This window comes from Euprymna scolopes, chromosome 11 (genome assembly GCF_053919585.1).
Source record: "Euprymna scolopes isolate OS-2025 chromosome 11, ASM5391958v1, whole genome shotgun sequence".
Lineage (NCBI taxonomy): Eukaryota > Metazoa > Mollusca > Cephalopoda > Sepiida > Sepiolidae > Euprymna > Euprymna scolopes.
In genome coordinates this window covers 17,446,799-17,466,022 of record NC_136492.1, presented here as the reverse complement: position 1 = coordinate 17,466,022, position 19,224 = coordinate 17,446,799, and the positions used below count along the sequence as shown (strand labels likewise).

The window sequence follows — 19,224 nt, the reverse complement described above, 5'->3', positions numbered from 1 at the left end:
AAATAGATAAATAAATAACATAACAACGATGTCAGGGTTTAGCAATTTGGCAGAATCAGCTTTTTTCTGGATTAAAAAACAAGTGGAATTCCCCGGAAAAGCAGAAAATTTACATCTCTCAATATATATATATATATATATATATATATATATATATATATATATATATAGTGGCGTCAAAAAGAAAGTCCGCACTTGTCATTTTTTCAAAAACCGCAAATTGAGGCCAAATTTAATGTAACTGTTTAAACAACCTCATTTGAATCGTCTTTTATTCCTTTATAATTTTACCTGTCCATATTTGACTTTTAATGGAAGTATCCTAGTGTTCACGTCAATTAAAAAATATAACTTCGAAAAAGATACTCCCGCACAATGGAAAATTGTTATTCAAACGAGAGAGAGAGAGAGAGAGAGAGAGAGAGAGAGAGAGAGAGAGAGAGAGAGAGAGAGAGAGAGAGAGAGAGAGAGAGAGAACAAGCACAGACAAATAAATAAATAAATGAATAAATTAAAATAAAATAACGAGGATCTCCGGGTTTAACAATTTGGCAGAAATCAGCTTTCTCTGGATTAAAAATAAGTGTAATTCTCCCGAAAAGCAGAAAAATTGTGTTATATACTGGGTGATATGGTTATTATTATTAGTATTAGACGATACCACTTGTGCGCGTATGTTACGTGAGTTCTTATTAGTAAAGATATGAGTCTTAGTGAGAGTTCTTGTCTTATTACATATGATGTTGTATCTTAGAGAGAGAGAGAGAGATGTTGTTGTAAGAGAGATTGTTCGTTTATAACTATTCCTATATTTTAAATGTTCATTACTTAGACGTGTAGATATGAAGAAAGCTCTTAGAATGATGAGATAGTGTTCAGCAGTCTTAGTGTAGATATGATGTAGATTCACATTGTGGATATGAGATGTCGAGACGTATATGTAATGACATTTTATAACACAGACATATAATAACAATACAATTTACCTTTTTTGTAGAAATCACAAACACAAAGATGAGCTTTATCACAAAACACATGATGAATTTATTTCCTTACGACCGGTCGTGATTTCCTCATTAAGAACTCAAAGTTTCACATTTTAGTTTCTGAAGTGACGTCTCGCTTCAGACGTCCGCATGTCTCTGAGTTTTCTCACTGACCGTCTCCCCTGACTGTCTCCCCTGACTGTCTCCCTGACTGTCTCTGCGACCAACTAACTCCCACTTCCTATATTGAGAAATCCATGCATCCCAGCCACGTGAGCAAAATTCACGTGTTTCAACATGCGCGACTTTGCACGTTTCCGACATTGATTTCCCAATAACCTATTTTTTCTTTTGTTGTTTTCACAAAGGAATTCAACCTGCATATCTAATTTATTTAACCCATATTTTATTATCCACATTCTTTTAACAATTGAATAGTTTATTTATTATTTATTTCATCCGAATTAACAATTTACTGGACATTCCATTTAAACCTATTGTTCTTTAAAACTTATGTCCAGGGTTCGATTTCTGCTTTCTCTTATTTTCATTTTAACTAATTTCTCTATTTTTATACTTACATGAACAGGGGACAGCCCTTATCATGTAACAATTGCACCTCTCAATATATATATATATATATATATATATATATATATATATATATATATATATATATATATATATATATACTAGCTGTATTCTGCCACGCGTTGCTGTGGCTCAAATTGGCGCAATGGAAAAGTTCCAAAATGAGAAAAAGCATGTTTCTTATAGGTTTAATTTTCCATTTTGCATGGGTACACAGTTTTTATTGTTCCATTTTCTTAGCTGATATAGAGATTTTCCGGTTTGGTGACTCTTGAATACGTAACATAAATTCCATGTGAAAAAACAGTCAGTGTGTAACTGTAAGGCCCACAATTGTAAAGATTGTTCCCTGTGCTTTGTTGATTGTTATTGCAAATGACAATAAAATTGGAAAGTGCAATTTCCTAAAGTGTAATGATGTATCCGGTGGAATCATAGGAATGCATGGAATGAAGATATATTCATCCGTGAAAGGTCATGTTAAGATTGTTGTTTCTATGATATTGTTTGTTAATTTTTTTCTTTACTGCAAGCTATGTGCCATTGCAAAGGTTGGATTGGTTTATATTTCACAACATGATAATTAGTACACCAAATTTCAGTTGCAATACATGCGGTGGCATCCCTGGCAAATATAGCTGTTGGATAATTAACCACTTTATCTGCTTTCACAACAGTGTCGATGGATTTGTATTTGACTACCTCACTTGGAATTTTACATTGAATAATAGCGTTAAGTTCATGAGCATCTTTGTATTGACCTGCAAGAATAGCTCATTCACTCAGTCAAATGGAATTCTTATAATTTGAATATCTGCAAAAACCTTTTAAACTAACTATTATTTTGATGAAATAAAATTACAGAAATTACAGAAGTTAAAAGTCAAAGAATTTTGCCCTTAACTCTGATCAGCTGGCACTTTTTCGTACCCAATTTTCCACAAGTGATGCAAAAGTTTTTGTGCGGATCAAATAGTCTGCAACTGGACATGCATATTTTGAGTTAAGTTTAATGTCTTCACATGAACAAAAAAGTAGAGTATTTGAGGCAAGCATTTATTTCATCTGCTGGTGTTGATTGAAGAATAACAGGTAACATTTGTCTGAAATCTCCTGCAAGCAATATTACTGCATTCCCAAATGGTCTGACATTGCCCGGCAAATCTTGCAAGGATCGACCAAGAGCCTCAAGTGATTTTTTGTGTACCATTGTGCATTCATCCTAAACAATAAGTTTGCATTTCTGCAATATTTTTCCCCATATTGGATGTTTTGGAGATGGCGAACATGAGATTTTTGAAAAATTGAATGTTTTAAAGTAGAATAAATAATTCTTCTACTTGGCAGCAAGGTCGCAGGTATTCCTCATGCAGCAAGGGCTAAGGCTATGTCATTTTGTTACCAAATAGCTGCCAAAATCAATTTAATTAGATTTAATTACTACTGTTCAAGGTAGTAGTAATTTCCAAATAACTTCTATTCTCACAGTCAGTAAATTAGGTGACTAAAATAGGATTTATCCATGTTTTGACAATGCCTTATTCACTGTAATTAATTTAGGAGACTAAAATAGGATGAGGGATTAGAGATGGACAGATAGAGAGGAAGATATATAGATAGAAAAGAGAAAGTGAGAGGAAAATGGAGAAAGAGAAGGAGATAGAGAGATAAAGGGATTGATAGATAAACAGAGAGAGGGGGAGAGTTAGAAACAGAGAGGGATGAGACAGAGGAAAGGAGAGAGATAGAGGGAGTTAGAGAGAGAAAGGGGCTCAAAGAGAGATGGAGAGGGTGATATAGAGAGAAAGATAGATTGAGAGAGGGAAAGGGAGAGATGGATAGAGAGAGATATTAAGAGAAGAAGAGAGAGGGGGAGAGAAACAGAAGGTGAACTACACTTCACCGTTTGTTTCCTTGTTCAGTAGAGAATAAATCTTTCGAGACTGAGGCAATTTTAATGTTTTGTTATTATCCAGAGTACCCCCTTTTTGGGGTGGGTGGGGGATAGATTTTCTTCACATTAGAAACCGACCGGGTTATCTGTATTTTCACTTAACAAATTAATAAAAGAAAAACATATTGTAAAATTTGAATTTAACATGAAAATACTATTTAAAAAAAAGCACGATAACATAAGTGCATAAGTGCCACTTTAGGTACTCCTTGGGCGTTGAGTTTCATGGCAACCAGCATAATTATTTAATGGTCGCTCCCTTAGCCCCCCCCCTAGTCAAGGCTAATGCATGCTCACGTAACATTTTTTTTATTTACTGACGTTGGCTTAGTAACTAAACGATTTATTGATAATTTCGTAACCCTTAAACGCATGCCGGAAGATTTAAATTGGTTCATTATTGTTGTCATGAAAAAAAAAGTTTCATTCAACACAAAACCAAAAACACCTATTAATGATAAATGATTTATTATTCCATTCATTGAAATGTACTAATTTTTAAATAAAAAAGTAAAAAAAAGTTAATAAAAAAAATAGTTGCTTATGTGCGCATAAAAACTTTTTTTTTTTTTTTTAGATTAGGTACACCTTATAATTACCCCCCACCCTCCTCATCTTAAGAACAGCTTCCGGAATAAACACCACTTTTGGAGGGGGGGCATTTGCAAAATTTAACTGATATTTGTTGTCAGCATACCCACCCGAAAATACTATTATAAAAAAAGGAGGGGTTCAGTGCCCGTGGCAGAGAAGTAGATTTATTTATCAATAAAAGTTGCGGAGAAGTAAAGTTATTTATCAATAAAAGTCGTCATTTAAAAAAGAAAATTGTGGAGGTGGACCTAAATGTAAATATTTACCCAAAAGATTATCCCGAAGTTTATTGCAAAAACGTTTTGTTTTCGCACTATTCAACAATTTGTTCATCCGCGCATGTAAATTAAAAAATATTTGTAAAAGTGAGAAGTTATCAGTAAATGATTTAGTTTTTTTAAAAAATTATTTATTTATTTAGTTTTTTTACATTAGGTCCACCTCCACAAATGTTAAGAACGGCTTTCAGAATAAACACCCTCAACCTCTCCATGTTAACAACGGATTTCGGAATAAACACCATTGGGGGGGGGATATTTAAAAAAAAAGTCGATAAAAGTCGTTATTTAAAAAGAAATTTTAAATCAAATGTTTGTAAAAGTGAGAAATTATTAATAAATGTTTAGTAACATTTTTCGATGCTAATGCAGAGTGATTCACGCTATTTTTAAATCGTATTTCCACGTTTAATTAAAGTTTTATGATATGTTTTTTTTTATTCAATTGCAAGGTTAAAGTACAGAATAGGTACAAAACACCCTCCCCTCCCCATGTTAAGAATGGCTTTTTAAATAATAATGTTATTATTTCAGCATGGATCACTCTCTGCATGAGTACCCATTTTTCTTTTAATATTCATAAAAAGTAAAACTTTTTTCAAAATAAATAAATAAATAAATAAATGTTTGTAAATGTGACAAATAATCGTTTAGTTACGGCAACGTCAGTAAATAAAATATGTTACGTGCGGGGTGGGATGGGGAACTAAGGGAGCGACTATTATTTTTTTCTGTTGGTCGCCATGGAACTCAACGCCCAAGGAGTACCAAAATGAAATTTTTTTTTGTTAAATGAATAAATTTCAAGCAATTTTTGCAATAAATAATAGATAGCAACTTCGTTAATTTTACGACTCGCCCCAGCATATTATAAACACCCTAACTTCCCCCATGTTAAAACGGCTTTCGGAATGAACACCCCCAACCTCCCCATATTAAGAACGGCTTTCGAGGTTTATGGAAGGGCGTTTTTTTTAACATGGGGAGGTTAGGGTGTTTATAATACGTTGAGGCATGTCGTAAAAATGAAACAGTTTAGAAAAAGTTAAACAAACTTTTTTATGTAAACAATGCCGTGAAAAGAAACTAAACAATTAAAACGTAATGTTTCATGAGTGAAAAGCCTTAACATAAATAAATGGCTGTGGAAATAATTATATATTCTCTCACATTCTGAAGAGTATATATATATTTATATATATAATGTGTGTATATATATATAATGTGTGTATATATATGTGTGTGTATGTATGTGTGTGTGTATATATAATGTGTGTATATATATGTGTGTATATACATAATGTTGTATATATATATATAATGTTTGTATGTTTATATGTTTGTCAATTTATAAACTTAATACTAAAATTATCAGTACATCTTTATAGAACAATTTTGAATATCATTTTTTACATTGTTTAATAAACTCTTATCTTCGACGCATAAATACCTCTCTGTTTTTAATAATTGAGATTTAGGAAATAAATCTTCAATTTAGATTTAGAAAATCGTTTTTAAATTCTATTCGCGTTATTGAGCGAGAAGAAAAATTATACAGGACCAGAATTGATTCGGATCATCAGAAATCGATTGTCAATAAAAAAAAAATATATATTCATGATTTACGCAAAGTTACTTAAAAAATATTTAATAGTATCACAGAAGACTGTGTTTCTGTGCAGACCACACTAGCATAAAACAATCCAAACTGTTAATATTTATTTAAAACATTCCGAAACAGAAAATATTTTTATTTATTGATCTAATGATGTAATAACCGTTAACATTTATAAAATATTAGCGGGAGTGCCCGGTTTTGCCCAGTCGTAAAATATGCTTAAATACGATATTTTAATTTGTCCAGGTTTCGTGTATATGATTATAGATTTGTGATTTCGAAAGTAACAAAAAAAAAAATATTTAGGTGCCATCAGCTAGAATCGAAACCGAAAGCAAAACTGAGCAGTCAGATTTGGGTACGTTACCATTGTACCAAAATTATATGAATATAAACTAATTAAAGATTAAAAATAAACTAAAATGAATGTACAAAATGTTTTGCGATTTTTTCAATTTTGACCCATTTTTGTTTTGACCCCTTAAAAATTATTTCAACCGGCTAAAGATCCATATGAGAACGGCCCATAAAAAATCCAATCATTTGAGACCCCCTAGCGCCGCTCTGCGACTTTTAGTTTCGGAAGAGATAGAGTTTGAAAATATGGAGACAGACAGACAGATATCTTTTTATATATTAGACTATATTTCTGTGTAGATCACACTCGCACCAAACAATCCAAACTGTTAACATTCATCTAAAACATTCCGAAACAAAAAATAGTTTCAAGAACGCAAATGATGCCCTTTAAAATAAATCCAAATATTATGACCAAAAGACATACTAAAAGGACAACGCTGTTTGCAGACAAGGATGGTCTGTTCACTTCAATCTTCGATCAGAAGTTCCACAATTATCTACCAGGTTTTCTTTTCGGACTATTCTTCTCACCGACATTTATATTTAAGTAATGAATTTTAATTTATTATTCATCGATCTTATGTTGTAATAACCGTTAACATTTATAAAATTCTAGGAAGGAAACTCGACGTTGCCCGGGACTGAATGAAAGCCAACGAATGTTCCGCACTTCCAATACTTTATTGTCATTGAAATCGGTGAAATCGCCCAATTTTTAAATAAAACCGTTTGATTGTTTGCTCTAGTCGGAGACCTCCCGCGGTGCATCTGGTGGAAGCTTCACATACCTTCCCACAGTGACTTAGTTCACAGTACATTATAGTCAACATTGTACTGTAGAGGACGTCCTGTTTATATAATGGTTTAAATTAAAGTTTAAAATGCAAAAGTCAAGTACCAATGTTCAATTCTGCTTTAAACAGAAACATCCTTTTAGAACACACCCGTATCTTACCAAAGAATCTACTGTTGATTTTATACACGTGCCCTTCTACTTGTACGGCAATAAAACTTCTCAAATGGATTTGTGATGTTTTGGTTCAAATCAGACCGTACCTTCTTTAATCGTATTCTTTATTATCGATATTCGATTCTATTTCGCTGGCCTGCTTTCCAGCTGACTACAATATGGTCGTCTTCAAGTCAAATATAAACAAGTACTTGTTGAGCCGTTCTCTTAAATAATGAAATTATAACCAATTTCCACCACTGACGATTACTACATTGTTGTCCTGGTGACCTCCGTGCACTCATTAACATTTATCCTCGAGTGACCTTTGGGCTTTGAAGAGTGGTGACTTGTGCTCCTTTGTAAAAAAATTTGGTGGACAAGCCAGACATAGGTAGAAGTTTATTTATACCAAATATGGTTGAATTGCAGAAATGATTGTGAAGTGGATTAACGATTCAGCATATTCATTACGTATCATTAGTGACTTTTTTTTTTACATAGGAGTCGCCACTTATCAAGGCCCAGAGGCCACTAGAGGATGAGGGTTAATAAGTAGTCAATGGGACAATATCATAGGATTCGTTAGTAGTGTAACTTTGGCAGATTAGATTAATTAAGGGGAACGGCTCATCAAGAACTTGTTTACGTTGGACTTGAAGACGACCATATTGTAGTTAGCTGGAAAGCAGGCAAACGAAAGACAGTTCTACAAGTGCGTAGTTTTAAGAAAGAAACTTTGTTCATGGAATCTAAGTTTAGGTTTAGGCACAGATAAAGAGTAGGGGGATTATTGATAGCATTTTCAGCTAGACGAGTGTTTCTCGTGAAAGTTTGGCTGGGGGTGGGGGACCATAGATTGGAGCCCAGAGGAGCAAACCGAAAGACATCTTAGAGATTAAAAAAAACAAATATTTCTCTACTCCACCCCTTGTTTACGCCTTTTGTCTAAATTGTGTTTATTTTTACGCATTGAATTAGACTAAATGAGAAAAATTATTTTTGAAGTGTCTTTTAGTTTCCGTTCGCTATCGTTTTCTTCTGTAATAATATATGTTGAAACTCTAAACGAAAATAAAGTGTCTATTTTTTATATACAAATAAGGATGTCTTGTTTCTTATTTTATACAAGCGTTCAGTTTCAGCACAGAGAACTTGAGGGAATACCCACCAACATATGCAGCTAACGACATATCAACCCCTTGATCTAATGGTGATGTGGTGATACGTCTATCGTTTTATCGTGTCTGACACATGGGGAGTTGGTTGCCGTGCTTAGGACGTAACAGCCGTTCTAGAAAGGTCCCCACGACACAGACACGCAAGTTACGTTCTCCAGTAAACGATCTCGTCATAACACGACAGACCATGTTGACTAAATGAAAACGATGGAAGAAAAAATGATTTCGATTGAACTTAATTATTTACTCTTTCTCCTCTTGCAGCTTGGTTGGCGCGTGTTTGGGAAATTGGTTCAAGCAAAAGCCTTGTCTTTATCGTTAGTAAAGATGACGCCTGGTCGTATGAAAAACTGAAACCAATACTGCAACCGCGGTGAGTCATTATCTCTCTCTCTCTCTCTCTCTCTCTCTCTCTCTCTCTCTCTCTCTCTCTCTCTCTCTTTCTCTCATTAATTAAAAAGAAACTAATAAATATGTAACCATACATGTCAGCATGTAGCGACCGTCGTAGAAATAAAAGAAAGGAAAAGCAAAGAATTTCAGCTCACGATTTCTTTTTTTTTTAACACGAGACTTTTATTCTTGGTATTTCTTTTTTTGTTTTTGTTTTTTACATGGGGGTCACCACTTATCAAGGCCCGAAGGCCACTCAGGGATAAGGGTTATTGCGTGTACAGTAATCAATGAGGTATTGTAGTAATCATTAGTATTGGGGGTTTTGATAGAGTGTCTTACTTAAGGGGCGGTTTGTTAAGAGTTTGCTTATGTTGGACTTGAAGACGTCCAAGTTGTAGTCAGGTGGGAAACAGGTAAGCGGCAGAGAGTTCCACTGGATTGCAGTTCTAAGAAAGAAGCTTTGCTCATGGAATCTACGTTTTGATTTAGGCACAGATAAAGAGTGAGGAGAATTATTGACAGTAGCTTCAGCCAGACGGGTGTTTCTCGTGAAAGATTGGCGAGGGGAGACGAGGGATTGGAGCTCAGACGAGCACTTACCATGGAAATAGCGACAAAACAAAGACAGGCTTGCAACGTCTCTTCTGTGGGAGAGAGGTTGCAGGGAAGAGAAAAGGGCACCCCACCACTAAACCACGAAGTCTATTTTGTACTCTGTCAAGGCAGGATAGGCTGTTTTTAGCAGCTCCTGCACAGATGTGGCAGCAGTACTCCATCCTTGGACGTACTTGGCTTTTATACAGATAGAGAATTGCATCAGTAGTGAGATATCTTCTGGAGCGGTAGACGGATCTCACCATTTTCCCAGCGTCCCTGGCAACAGATTTGATGTATGTGTTTCATTATTGAATCTAGTTTTAAACAGTTCGTTTCTTTTACCTCGTCAGCCATATTGTTTCTCGTCAAGCACGCTGTTATTTCCGGCCAAGTTTCGAACACATCTTTTTTTCCTCGCTTCTCCGGCAACATGTGACTTTTCATCCCTGCTGTAACACCACCCGCATGTCTTGAACACATGCTTTTTTTCTTTGCTTCTTCAGCAACGTGTGACTTTTCGTCTCTGTCGTGACGTCACCCATGTATCTCGAACACTTTTTCCTTTGCTGTGACGTCACATCACACACTTGCTCGGTCATTTGCATATGTATTATGCGGCTGGTGCTGCTGCTACAAGTATCTGCGGCTCTGTTACAAATATATACTTCTAGTCGCCTATTTTTTGCTAGGCTGGGAAAATCATATGATTACGAAAGAACTGCATACAAGATGCAGTTGAAGCAAAATAAATAGCTTTGAACTATCCAAATAATTTCCAACACTATTGATTATGTTCTGTTCGAAATCCTCTGCAGATTCTAGAATTAAATAGAAAGATTCCCGCGTTTGATGAGATACATCTTACTACATTCTGATATAAACCAGAAAGCCAAGATGCAAAAGGCAAAGAAAGGTGTTTGTAGTGGAGAAGTAGCTAAGGTAAACGCAGAGGCGAGGTGTGTTCAGAATTGCCTAGCAAGGATGTTCTCGACTGGTCTCCTGTGCATCTCAGCACTGTGTTACATGTCAAATATAATATCCTCTCTATAGTAACTTGTAATATAGTGCATGTGAGCACGTGAGAAAATATCAGCAGCAGGAAAGAATGGCTGGCTTGCGAAGAGATGAGCAGCAGCAGTAGCCGAAATACGCGCATATGCAAATTAGGAAGTGTGCGCGGGAAGAAAAAAGAAAAAAGGAGAAAAAATGCACCACGCGGGAAAAAGAAAGAAACTCGACGTCGAAGGAGATGGACGTGGAAAGCAAAGATGAGAATGGGCCGGCTGTGCCCAGCGTGCGTTAGAAGAAAGAGAAATGTGTGCCAGGCTAAAATAGACAGTGGCAGCAAGAGACTTTTTAAGTGGTTCCGAAAGTTACGGTAATAAAAACGTTTTGTAAAAAAAAAAAAAAAAAAAATGCCGACCCGAATTTTATTTACTTGTTACCAGCGTTATTTTTATGAATTACCAAAGTAAAGTTTAACAGCCACGTTACAAAATAACCCTTAAAATTGCCATATTAATCTGTATGGGTATAGACAAAACACGGCTGATCTAGAGGAGTAAACCCTGACCAGAAATACTGCTATTCCACACTCATCAACGAACTAATGATATGGCGGACACAGCTGATCTTTGCAGATGATCATATAATGAATGATCCTCTATACATGGTAAAAAGCACATCTTTCTTGAGGCTACTCTGTTGATATGCATGGAAATATAATACAGAATACGGCTGATCAAGACGAATAAAGCCACCCACAAATTCTGCTATTCCATATTTGGCAGTAGCTCCAGTTACACTCGTCGAAATATCAGAGATCTTAACTCTTTCATGAAATGGAGAACATTGCATAATTAGTAAAAGCAAAGAAGAAAGAAACAGGGAGAGAGTTCTAAAGTATAGCAACCCGAAAAAGAAACTATTATAGTAGAAGGAATATCAACCGTGAAGTGGTAGGATTTTGCTGCTTTTCAGGTTAGTCGAGGGGGCACAAGTGCTATCGGTTCATCAGAACACATTCCATTAAAGTACTTGTAAAACAGGCACCTGAAGGCGACGATGGAATAATTTATCCTTCTTTTCGCTTCTCGACCTTCTGGTTGACATCAGTGTAATAATTTACTTTAGATCAAGATTAATGTTTTGAATAAAACTAATTTAGTTAGATAAAATGACGTCAGATTTCTTAATGATCGGCCTTCTGCGCCTCAGTGAGAGAGAGAGAGAGAGAGAGAGAGAGAGAGAGAGAGAGAGAGAGAGAGAGAGAGATAAACGTATTACGTACGGTGGTCGAGAGCGACAAGAAAAGATCTGTAAATAAGACCTGTTGTTTAACGAATCAAAAAGGAGTCGAGTTTTATTCCTTGTCTTGGTTTCTTTGCGATGGTGTCTACACGTTGGTTTAGTTGTTTTGTTGTACGGCATATCAACACGTGACGAAATTTCCATTCAACAATTCGACACCTGCTTCTAGTATATTTTATCTAGGAAACTGATCTCTAAAGCTTCGTATCAATCACGCTAGGTGCACCGAGTCTATTTCCGTTCGCCGCCAGGCCGTTCTGAAATCCACTTAATGAAGCGCTATCGAAATTCATACTATTTTTTTTTTTTTAGATAGGGTCATTACTTAGCAAGGCCCGGAGGCTACTCGAGGATAAGGGTTACTGAGTGTACAGTAGTCAATGGGATAATATAGTACTCGTTAGTAGTGGAAATTTTGTAAATTGGACTTAAGGGGACGGTTTATCAAGAATTTATTTACGTTGGACTTGAAGACAACCAAATTGTAGTCAGATGGAAAACAGGCAAACGGAAGAGAATTCCACAGGCGTGCAGTTCTAAGAAAGAAGCTTTGTTCATGGAATGTACGTTTTGGTTTAGGCACAGATAAAGAGTGGGGAAAAATCACCGACAGTGGTTTCAGTTAAATGAGTGTTTTTCGTGAAAGTTTGGCAAGGAGGGACCATAGATTGGAGCTCAGCGGAGCACTTACCATGGAAATAACGATAAAGCAGCGACAGGCTCGCAACGTCTCTTCTGTGGGAAAGAGGTTGCAGGGAAGAGAAAAGTGCATCCCCCACTAAGCTACGAAGTCTATTTTGAACTCTGTTTAAGCAGGATAAGATTTTGCTTCTAGCGCATTCCGCCCAGATGTGGCGACAGTACTCCATCCTTGGACGTACTTGGCTTTTATATAGATAGAGAATTGCATCAGCAGTGAGATATCTACTGGAGCGGTGGAAGGAAAAGATTTGTAAAAAAAAGTCTATTTTTCACGAATCAAAAAGGAGTTTACATAGTCTTTACACACCAGCGTAGGGTGCCAATATATTTAGAGAAATGATAGTACGTTTAAACGACCAGCAGAACGTATGCATGAAAAAAATTAATTGTTTTTATTTTTCTTAATCGTTTACTTTTTTGTTTTAATTTCCTTAACACTCATTTTTTGCTGGGAATGGGGCATTCTACCGGATGCCAAACATTCTCCGGTTAGTTTAGTTACTCCAACCGAGAGATATTTTTAAGATTCTAACCGTCCCTTTAAGTGTTGTTGTTTGTATTTCTCTTGCACTTGGTTCACCTAGTATATTCGCCAGATAGTTTTTGAATTTTTTTTTCATTAGCCCGGTTGCTCCTATAATGATTGGTATGATTGATACCTCCTTAAGATTCCAGTTTCTTTTCATGTCGTACGTAAGTCGTGCGGATTTTGTTATTTTCCCCCTTGAGTGCATATGTATTACGCATTGTCGTACAAGATCATGTTCGAAATTTTGTTAGTGATTAAAATGTTACAAAATAAATATTAAATCCTTTTTTTTCTTCTTTCCTTTTACAGGATGAGTCATGTTTTCGACAGGGATTGTACGTACCAGTCCGCGGATGGTGACAAGATTGCAACTCTGTCTGTTTGGTCCAAACAATCTACCAGGATCTAAGCATACCCACAAAAGCATAAAGAAAATAAATAAACAAAAAATATACATATGTAACGGTTATGGGAGAAATTTAACAAAGAAAAAAAAAAAAAGGATATTTTTTTACATACATTTTCTTTCCTATTTTTACGTTAAACCGAAGATAAGAAATTTTTGTTACTTTGAGATCTGATACAGCAAAAAAAAAAAAAAAAAAAAAAAAAAAATCGACCTGATTGTCCTATCACAATCCCGCGAAGGAGAGTTCCGAACCAAGGGGAGACAACTTCAAATAAAGAGATAAGCTTATGTAGAAATCAATAAAGAAAGAAAATAATACGCTATAAAATTACATGCATATATAACTGTACATATATTCAATAAAGATATATATCAATTAGGGGTGTAGTGTAAGAGATAACTCTTTATACCATGGTATTTCGAAGCCTAATGCTTCTCATCAGAAGATTAGAGAAAATGCTAAGTAACATAATAGGGATGTGACCTCTAGCGATATTTACATTGGAAGCGAAATAATTATGGAGTGAAGTTGTTTGTAGGTGGGGGGACTTAATTGGTCTCCGTGGTATAGGAGGAGTATAGCTTATATATATATATATATATATATATATATATATATATATATATAAAATAAATAACTTTCTTTGATTTGCATTTTTGGATTTTACCGTCATTGGATACTTTACATTTCACCAAACTATCCATTAATGTGAAATCACCTTTTTCTTCAACATATACCCTCTGCTTAACTTTTTGTTATCAAGTAAAATCTTTGACTTACATGAAGTTTAATAAAATACTTTTGCAAGCAAAATCCTATCCCGCTTTTTGCTAATTCCTACACTCTTATGAGAAGGAAAGTATTTCTTCGAAACGCCGCGGATTAAAGACTATCCACTTAATAAGTGTTTCATTTTCAAATTAAATATGTTTTTAACTCTTTTTCAAAGTGTTTTTAACATGTTTTATTAAGTATTTTATCTTATATATATACATATATACATATGTATATATATACATATGTATATATATACATATATACATATGTACATATATACATATGTATATATATACATATGTATATATATACATATGTATATATATACATATGTATATATATACATATGTATATATATACATATATACATATGTACATATATACATATGTATATATATATTAAACATATGTATATATATACATATATACATATGTATATATATACATATATACATATGTATATATACATATATACATATGTATATATATACATATATACATATGTATATATATACATATGTATATATATACATATGTATATATATACATATGTATATATATACATATGTACATATATATATGTATATATATACATATGTATATATATACATATGTATATATATGTATATATATATGTATATATACATATATACATATGTATATATATACATATGTATATATATATACATATATACATATGTATATATATACATATGTATATATACATATGTATATATATGTATATATATATACATATGTATATATATATGGATATATATACATATGTATATATATACATATGTATATACATATGTATATATATGTATATATATATACATATGTATATATATATGGATATATATACATATGTATATATATACATATGTATATATATATGTATATATATACATATGTATATATATATATGTATATATATACATATGTATATGTATATATATGTGTATATATATACATATACATATATATACATGTACATATATATGTATATATATACATATGTATATATATACATATATATATACATGTATATATATTTATATACATGTATATATATACATGTATATATATACATGTATATACATATACATGTATATATATATACATGTATATATATACATGTATATATATATACATGTATATATACATGTATATATATACATGTATATATATATACATGTATATATATATACATGTATATATACATGTATATATATACATGTATATATATACATACATGTATATATATATACATGTATATATATACATGTATATATATACATGTATATATATACACACATATATATACACATGTATATATATACACATGTATATATATACACATGTATATATATACATGTATATATATACACATGTATATATATACACACATGTATATATATACATGTATATATATATACACATATACACATGTATATATATACACACATGTATATATATACATGTATATATATACACATGTATATATATACATGTATATATATACATGTATATATATATAAACATATATATACATGTATATATATATATATATATATATATATATATATATATATATATATAGTAATTTATAAAATATATATGGCGATTAAGCTACACTGAATATTCGGCGTTTCATCCATTCTAGGATTCCTCAGGCTTGTGCGCATGCCTGACGAATCCTAGAGTGGATGAAACGCTGAATATTCAGTGTACCTTAATCGCCATATATGTTTTATAAATTACTAATTAGCTCTACCTACGTATTGAGCACTTTTGAAGTAAATACTTAAAGTTTACGCATAAATCTATACTTTCGTTATGTGAGTAAATGAAGTCGTTATATATATATACATATATATATATATATATATATATATATATATATATATATATATATATATATATATATATATATATATAATAAAATCACTCTAACATTTCTATGCGTGATCCAAAATCAGTTCGGCTAATGAATCCAGACAGATTCGAAAGTATTTTAGCCTGCGGCAAATATAGCAACTACATCAGCTAGTTCTTGCCTGAAGCAAGAAAATGAATCAGGTTGGAAAGGATTCAAATCAGAATGAGAAGAGATTAATTATCTGTATTATTCAATGAAATATGCATAAAAGAAAGAATACTACACACATATACACACACATACACACATATACACACATGCACACACGCTCACGTACACACATACACACACATACACAAACACACACACAAACACACACACATACACACAAACACACACATACACACGCGCACACACACATACACACAAAAACACACGCACATACACACACGTATTGCGTGTGTGCATTCTGCAATTTAATTTTTACTTCTAAAATTAAGTAAACATTTTAAATCAAATTCACTTCGTCATTTTCTTTACTTATCCGTTCTTCTTTGCAGAATCTGATAATATTCATGAAAATGCTTGTTATCCATTGGGTCACTAACTGTTTTCAGGTTTGATTGAATCGGGAAAAGGTTAGTCTGCAAAGCTAGTTAAATATTAAACCATATAAAGACAAAAAATTAGCATGTCGCCCCCCCCCACTATATCTCCTCGCCGTTCTTTCTCTTTCATTTTCTGATTACGGGTGAAGTAGTATTATTACCTGCTCTTCGTCAGCATTTCACGATTATTTTCGGTAGACATCTTGAAAAATAATTTGCAAAATTAACATTTTCAAAATTGTCAGTGTTACGCGCAAACATATAAAACATCGTCTCTGCGCATGCGCGCGCACATACAAACAAGCAGGCGTCATTTTCATCATTATTAGATTAGAAACGTCTACTGACGACGTGGATTTGGTGGGTGAGTAAAATGGAAGCTTTGAAGTTAGTTATGCTTTGTCTCATTGAAGAATCAGACGAGCATGACTCAGAATTTTATTAAAAATTATTCTGCAATTTATTTTTTTACTTCTAAAAATAAGTAAACATTATTTTAAATAAAATTCCCTACGTCATTTTCTTTACTTGTCCGTTCTTCTTTGCAGAATATAATAATATACATTAAAATATTTGTTATCCATTGGGTCACTAACTGTTTTCAGGTTTGTTTGAACCGATAAAAGGTTAACCTGCAAAGCTAGTTAAATATTGAACCATAAAAAGACAAAAAATTAGCATGTCCTAGATAGATAGATAGATAGATAGATAGAGAGCAATAGATAGATAGATAGATAGATAGATAGATAGATAGAGAGCAATAGATAGATAGAGAGCAGTAGATAGATAGATAGAGAGAATTAGATAGATAGATAGATAGATAGAGAGAATTAGATAGATAGATAGATAGAGAGAGGTAGATTGATAAATAGAGAGAGAGAAGTAGATAGATAGCTAGAGAGAGAGAGAGAGAGAGAGAGAGAGAGAGAGAGAGAGAGAGAGAGATACGGTATAAAATAAAAGAGGTAATAAAACTTTAGGAAGAGATTAGTTATTTTGTGCTAATTGTGACCAAGTAGACTAAGTAGAATGCAGGTATTATTCCAACGCAATCCAATTATAAAACTGGTGAATATTTCAGTGTTAACTGGAAGAATCATTTTGATAATCGCTAAGAGTGAAATGACTCCAAGATCTCTGTTCACTGTGTCCACCTATTTAACTTTCATAAGATTGTTAATGAATTAGTTAAGAGAATACTAGTCTCTCTCTGTTATGTGTGAAATATTTCTCCCCCCCCAAATACATATTAAAAATTCTCAGCCGTTTCTAGTATCCTTTTTACCCACTTAAAAAGAATACTTAGATAATTAAAACATTACAAAATGGCGAAAATAGAAAGACCTTATCTCAGTTCACATTGCAATCTATTCTTAATGCCTACTAAACACTATCCTCGAGTGTCTAAGACCTTTCTGTACGGGAGTTTGTCAACACAATCTGGCATGAGGATACTTTTCCTCACAAGTAAACCCTGACTAAATATTCAAAATCACATCGTATTCGTGGCACAAATAGGATCGCCTCAGTATGGCTAACACACAGGATTGATGGACCTTCTTCAATTGATGTTGCTTATAGTAAAAAACACTAAGTTGGATACTCCACCAGAATAGATGAATTCTTGTCCTGGAATCCAGTAATACCAAGAAACCACAAGAAATATACACTAAAACATATGGTCAACTGAGGAAAATTAATATTCTTAGCTTCTTTATTAACTAAACATTTGAGACGTATAGAAGATTTAATTAACTGAATATTTATGTATCGCATTTAGAGATCAAGTGTCTGCCCCTGGAAAAAGGCCCCTTGAATTTTTGAAACAAAAATACTTGAATACCTACTAGACAGGGAGGAACTTGAATGCCTACTAAACACTGTCATCGGGTGTCTAAGGTCTCTCTGTACAGGGGAATATCAACCTGGCATCAGAATACTTTTCCCTACAAGTAAACCATGACTATATAGTCAAAATCATATTGTACTCGCGGCCCAAATAAGATCTCTTCAGTATGGCTAACCAGCATTGGCTTTTATGAGGCACTAGCCTAGGTGCTCGTCGTTGCCCCTGTTTTTGGAGGTGTGTTGAGCAAAAAAAAAAAAAAAAAAAAAAAAAAAGTGGTAGTAGGCAGGCGCGAAGGAGGAAAAGAACGTGAAAACAAAGAAAAACGTGACGTCTTTGCCGTTGCGTCCATCACCAAACCATAAGTCGCGAAGGTTTAAATTAAAGCTCAATCAAAAAGAGGGGATTCCTTTCGAAAATATCTCCGAAAAAAGCGATCCCTCTCTGTAGAAAGGTGCCCAGTTGAGGGTGAAGGAATTAATGTCTTTAGCCAATTTTTTCGATATTTGTCGTCCAAAGGATCGTGCTTCAAAACGATACCAATCTCATGAAAATCCGTAGCCTCTGTCAAACGTTTTAGACATACATACATACATACATACATACATACATACATACATGTGAGCTTTATATTATAGATTATGCAACTTTTCCAA

At 33.4% G+C, this 19,224-nt stretch overlaps 1 protein-coding gene and 1 long non-coding RNA gene across 5 annotated transcripts in view; both read left to right on the top strand.

Annotated features, from left to right (window-relative positions):
* Positions 1–13,607, top strand: part of LOC145287777 (uncharacterized) — a 175,599-nt gene extending 161,992 nt beyond the window's left edge. For all 4 annotated transcript variants that reach the window (XM_080135603.1, XM_080135600.1, XM_080135602.1 and 1 more), the window contains 2 exons: positions 8,776–8,884; positions 13,355–13,607. In XM_080135603.1, coding sequence (XP_079991729.1) covers positions 8,776–8,884; positions 13,355–13,454 — 209 coding nt within the window. In that variant the 3' untranslated portion in view covers positions 13,455–13,607. The remainder of the gene's footprint in view (positions 1–8,775; positions 8,885–13,354) is intronic.
* A 2,268-nt stretch (positions 13,608–15,875) lies between these two features.
* On the top strand, positions 15,876–18,956 carry LOC145287776 (uncharacterized). The gene is made up of 2 exons (XR_013869194.1): positions 15,876–17,604; positions 17,649–18,956. It is a non-coding gene; the product is annotated as an uncharacterized LOC145287776 (long non-coding RNA).
* Positions 18,957–19,224: the final 268 nt, after the last annotated feature.